The sequence below is a fragment of the Etheostoma spectabile genome, chromosome 18 (genome assembly GCF_008692095.1).
Source record: "Etheostoma spectabile isolate EspeVRDwgs_2016 chromosome 18, UIUC_Espe_1.0, whole genome shotgun sequence".
Taxonomy (NCBI): Eukaryota; Metazoa; Chordata; class Actinopteri; order Perciformes; family Percidae; genus Etheostoma; species Etheostoma spectabile.
The window spans coordinates 14,754,092-14,759,820 of record NC_045750.1 but is presented as its reverse complement, the minus strand read 5'-3'; the positions used below and the strand labels follow the sequence as shown (position 1 = coordinate 14,759,820).

Sequence of the window (5,729 nt, the reverse complement as noted above, 5' to 3'; positions counted from 1 at the left end):
ACAAAAACACACACACACACACACACACACACACACAAATACACTTTCTCTGAGGCATTTTACAATAGAGGCCCTTAAGGCGCAGTTGTATGATGATCAAAGGCTGTGAAACAAGAGGATTAACACACACACACATACACACACTATTGAGTAATTCCGTCCATACTGAGGACGAAAGCGATGCATCCCATCCAAGACTGAACAGAAACAAATGCAGCTCCTTACATAGAAATACACAGCAGAATAGCTCACGATTCACACAAAATTGATTTAAAAAATAAGTATCTAATATTCCTTCGAGCGCTCTAGGATGAAGAGGTTTATACAACATAGAATTGTCTGTATTTGTTATTGTGTCACAGGATCAACTACATCCAAACTACTAGGTTTTCATCTTAAAGTCTGTTCATACAGCCCCTGATCAATATCTTATAATGCAATGTCAAGGTGCAGTTTACAGCTGACTGTAGGGACAATGAGTTCCACACACATCAGCACATCAGTAACGACTGAAACAAACACATCTTTCAGTTTTGACAGGACAATAATCAGAGGGGAAAAAGGCACAGCACTGCTGCTACTTAATGCTCAGCTCTGTTTTTGCTTCTTTCTTTTTTTTTATTCCCCATCAAACTATTCTTTTCAAGTTACTAATTTCCGCCCTGAACACTCTGCCCAAAGTGCATATTTACCTCCCGCAGACAAACCCATCATGAACAAGACAAAGTGTTCTTACCATTCATGGCTGCAGGGGGAGAGCACAGGCAGAGAGGTGAGTCCTCTACTCAGCTGGCTAGCTCTCAGGCATCTGCAGAGAAAGAGAGAGGAAGAAGGAGTGAGTTGGATTTCGTGTGTGTCACGGACCAACGGGTGTACAGTAAGTGAGGAACACAAGCATGCGTGTGTGAGTACCATAGAGAATGGAAATGATAAAAATGCGTGCAAAAGCGCGAGAAAAGAAATCTGTATACCCCGTTAACAGTGCAATACTGAACGGCTAACACGGTGAGGGACGACAGAGGAGGGGAAATAAAGGGAGAGGAGGGGGACAACATGACAGAGAGAGGGGAGGATGAAGAGCAGAGATGCAGACAATGCCACTGGGAAGAAGTATGCAAGAGGAGGGCAGACAGTTAAGGGAGACAGAGGAGGGAAAAATGATGGTGGTCGGAGCGGAAGGAAGCATTTATCATTGTCTGCCCTCGGATCACAGATGGCCGCTCAAGCCCGCCGCTTTTTGCAAAGTGAATCTTTATTTCTCCAATGTTAACATGTCTGTCGTTTGCCTTTTTGTGCAATTACCATTATATCAGGCTTTGGCTCCTATTGGGAATATAAGTATTTCTATTAATACGAATAGACTTTTTTTTTTTTTTTAATCTGGAATATAAACATCTATTTGTCTTAATAAGTATTAAAATGTATAAATATGAAGATATAAATATTTTCCTTATTATTAGGAATGTAAATACTTCCCTTAGTCATTAAGAATATACATATTCTTATTAGGAACATAAATGTGTCTCATAAAAAAATCTTTCATCAATATTTTTTGCAGAGATATACATGTTTTTCTTATTACAAATAAAAACATTTATTAACAGTTATTTTTTTCAGGTATTTATATTTGTATATATATATATATATATATGTGTGTATATATATATATATACACATACATACACATATACATATACATATCCTAATAGGGGTATAGAAATTAGTTTTTTGACAAGAGCTTGTCATCAAGGGCATTCCTGATTAGGTTGAGTAATAAAATATATATACACTGAATGCCCACACATATCTGCACTGCACAGACCACACACACAAAACAAAGAGCTACGGATGTACTGAGTGCAGACTGCATCCACTGTAGCTGGTGGGCATGGATACTGGTCCACCTGATGAGATCCCTCTGTGGGATCTCTGGCATGGTCCCAGGAGGTCGTGGGGAACAGACGAGTCCGTGCAGGTAGGCTAATACTCTGGAATTGGAAAATGAGCACTGTGTGTGTGTGAGCTTTCATTGTTGCACCACGGAAAGCTCCGCCACACAAAAATCCTCTGCAGGTGGAGTACCATTTTCTAGTCAACTGTTTCATGCCCGTTGGATTTTCATGCCATTTATCCTCTTTCTTCCATTTGCTGTTGTTGCTGGATCCTTTTTTCAGTCCAATTGATTTGCCAAGGCCAATCATTTGCGCTTCCTACATCTTTAAATTAATAACACACACTTCTTTATAGAGGTACTTTTCCTCCTTTTTCACATTAAGCTGAGTTCCTGCAGTTTCTCATTCTAGAATTCTAGCAGCTCTTTCAAATCCGTTCCATCCACTTAGACCTACCCCTTTATTTCCTCTTCTTTCATCCATCTATCTACAAGCCTACAGACCAGCCAGGTCTCTCCCCAGCCGTGACGCCTGTCAAGTCGAAGCAATCTCCTCTCTGATTTCAGCAACTCATTCCTTCGCACTACTTTACATCATTTCACTCTCCACTCTATTTCTTCCATTTCAGCTCCACTAATTCTTCTTCATCCCTCACTTAAACACGCATCCCGTCTTAAAGCACTCCCACCCAATTTCTTTCATTTTTTTCCTCTCCTTGTGCTTGTTACACTATTGCTCCATCATTTGGCTTCCCACCTTTTCGTGTGGATTCCTAGAGGGGGAGATGGTGGTTGTAGTATAAATCATTCTCTGCACATGCCAAAACTGCCAATTACTTAAGAGCAATGAACCGCTCACTGTGGCGTATGCCTCTGCATACACACTTACATGTGCTTGTACGTGTGCGCAAGCTCACACACAATGTGAGAAAGAAACACACGCACACACACACAAATGTTCAGATAATACAAAGGAAGCAGTTACTCATAGACAATCTTGTTATTCATATTAAAGTAACACATAATTGTGTGAATAGTCATGTTCATTTCATTAAACGGGATTGTAGACACTATATCCTATCCACCCATAAGACTAAGCTAGCTAGCATTTCGTAGCTAGCTTTGAAACTAGCTAAGTAGTGCTGCCAACCGAATTTATAATTAGGTCACGTAAATTGATAAACGTTATTTGTACGTTGAGATGTGTTATTGTTGGTAAATCAGGTCAGATTTGTGGACTGTATTATCTCTTTTACTCTTCCTTCTAAACAGGTCATATACATTTGATATGGCAGCAATATGTCAACACGCTAGCGTTAGCTTTATCAGTTCCACTATGCAACAGTTACACATGGCAGTTTGCCTACTTGGTTTTATTAAAAACTTATGTCTATGTTTAAAAATAAATTTGTGTGGTGTATCCTGTCGTAATTTAGTGCTGCGGTAAATCTGCCCTTAGTAAATACATTACGACAGACTTTTTTTGCATAATATAACTCAAATAAAAAAATCAATACTTCTAGAGGGCTAAATAAATAAGGAAGCTGTTGCAGTAGTTATTCACTGGGTTTTTATTTGAATGCTTTACAGTGTTTCCACTGACATAAGGTCAAGTAGGATAATGCCAGAATATTCATTCTTGGGTGAACTATTAATTTATATATAGATAGCACAGGAGCCTTCTCTTACAGCCCCTTAGCTTTGTGTGTGCATGTGTAAATACTGTACATGAGTGCCACACACTCCCTTATGTAAACACTTTGTATGAAGGTATTAAGCAGACTCTTATCCACCTTCATACAGAAAGACTTTGTACCGTAAGGTTTATGTGGTTTAAAATACAAGATCGTATCTGCCATGGGCTACGTTCGAGAGTCTTCTCTGTTCAAACAGGACACATCCTGAATATAAACAATACTAAATCAACACGAGGCACGGAGGACACCCTCAACATGAACACCAACAGCTTTTTGCTTGTTGTTCCTAAATACCCATGGAGTAAATGAAAAGACTTGAGCATTTCTGAAATGTCTGTATTTTTGATTTGATTCATCTTATAGCTCCCTGTTGTTGTAACCAATGTTATGTTGCACAGAGGTCCTGTAATGGAAACAAGTTATTTCATAATATGGGCCGCTCACAGCTCTCCTGACCCTAACCTTATAAACAAATATGTACAGAAAAGTTTGCTTATAACTGGAAAAACAAACTCATCTCTGTGTTCATGTATTTAGACTAACAATTTTAATAACGATCACTTTATTGGCACATCCAGTACGTTGTAATGAATGGTGTATGGTGGAACACTTTGAGGTTAAACAGCAACAGCCTTTCAGGAATTTATTTTAAATTCAAAAGTGTGACATAAAGACTATGAACCATATTAGTTAGCCCATGCTTTCATTGAAGAAAATAGCCTGACTGACTTTTTCCTGGAGCTTGTTATCAAATGACGGAAGTTCCACGCTTAGATTAAGCAATTAAGGCTTGACAATTGGCCGTTGACTGTTGGGGTCCCCAGGCTCATAGGGGCCCCACTAAGTCCCAGGTTCACTGCCATGTTTAGTTAGCTAACCTCGCAGAACAGCTTGTAAAGAGGCACTGTGTCAAAATCTGGTTTTAAGATCTTTTATTATTTAGAAAGGCTGCAGCATTGGCAGTCATTGGAGTACAGGGTGCACTGAGTAGTTGATCGTAACAGAACACACACAATGCATAGAGGGTGGGTGGCCAATAGGAAAATAGCAAACATTTTGTCCTGAGGCCCCATTAACAGGTTACTCTGATCATGCATGCGATGGCAAATGACCTGTCATCGTGTCAAATGAAAAAACAACTTGTTTTTCTCAAAATACTTTTCCAAGGTCAACAACGAACTTTCACAACCAGTTTCTTTCATTTGTTTATGGGTATTACAATTAGGCTGACAATGTTATATTTCTTATATGGGTCCCTGTTGCAGCTCCAAAAGCCAAAGCGCCCAGACACTCTTTTCTCTGCAGCATTGATGGTATATTGATATTTAAAAGTGCTACATGTAGCACATTAAAAGTTTTTGATTTGGTGAACAGTGTGAGTCACTCCGGGGACCAGCGGTTTGCTGACCCACTGCACCCTGGAAGAAAATGACTCAAATGAAACTCTGACTCTGCCCTGCATGCTGATTGACACCTGTGCGCGCCGCACTGGCCCGCTCGGATGTGCGTATCAATGCGACGGCCTGTGTGCACGAGTGTGTCTGACACACACTCCTCAAACAGAGGGGGACCCTGTTCTCGCAGACACAGCCCAGGAAGCTTTGCTGAGCCTGAGGATGAAAGAAGCCTGTGTGCATGTGTGTGCATGTGTGTGCATGTGTGTGTATGTGTTTGTATTTTCTGCCTATTCACAAGAGCGCAGAAACACACAAAGACATCCACACACCTTCCTCTGTTGTGCTACAGGTGAAAATAGGGGATATTAGGTCAGCTCGAGCAATGATTCACCAAAGCCTATTTTACTTCTTTTACGTTTCCAACACTTCATACACACACTCAGTATTAGAGCCCGACGGATATATATCGGCGGGCCAATATTAGGCATTTCCCTGCATATCTGGGTATCGGCATTTATAATGGCCAATTTGAAAAAATAAAAAAAAATTATGATGACAAATAAAGGATTGTGATAAATGAATATTTAAAAAATCAAAACGGACTGTCAACCATGTTATGAGCGTAGGCGTTGCATAGTTCTTCCACCAGAGGGCGCTCTACAACGTCCCTGTTGGCAACACGTTGGCAACAAGTTTTTTTGCATTTTTATTCATTTTATTTATAAGAACTTTAATATATTTTGA

The 5,729-nt window shown here is 39.9% G+C and overlaps 1 protein-coding gene across 12 annotated transcripts in view; it reads right to left on the bottom strand.

Annotated features, from left to right (window-relative positions):
• itsn2a (intersectin 2a) overlaps positions 1-5,729 on the bottom strand; it is a 36,866-nt gene that overhangs the window by 29,545 nt on the left and 1,592 nt on the right. For all 12 annotated transcript variants that reach the window (XR_004336115.1, XM_032542487.1, XM_032542489.1 and 9 more), the window contains exon 2: positions 737-808. Coding sequence is in view for 11 of the 12 variants with exons in the window: in XM_032542487.1 (XP_032398378.1) it covers positions 737-743 (7 nt within the window). In the remaining variant the exon portion in view is untranslated. The remainder of the gene's footprint in view (positions 1-736; positions 809-5,729) is intronic.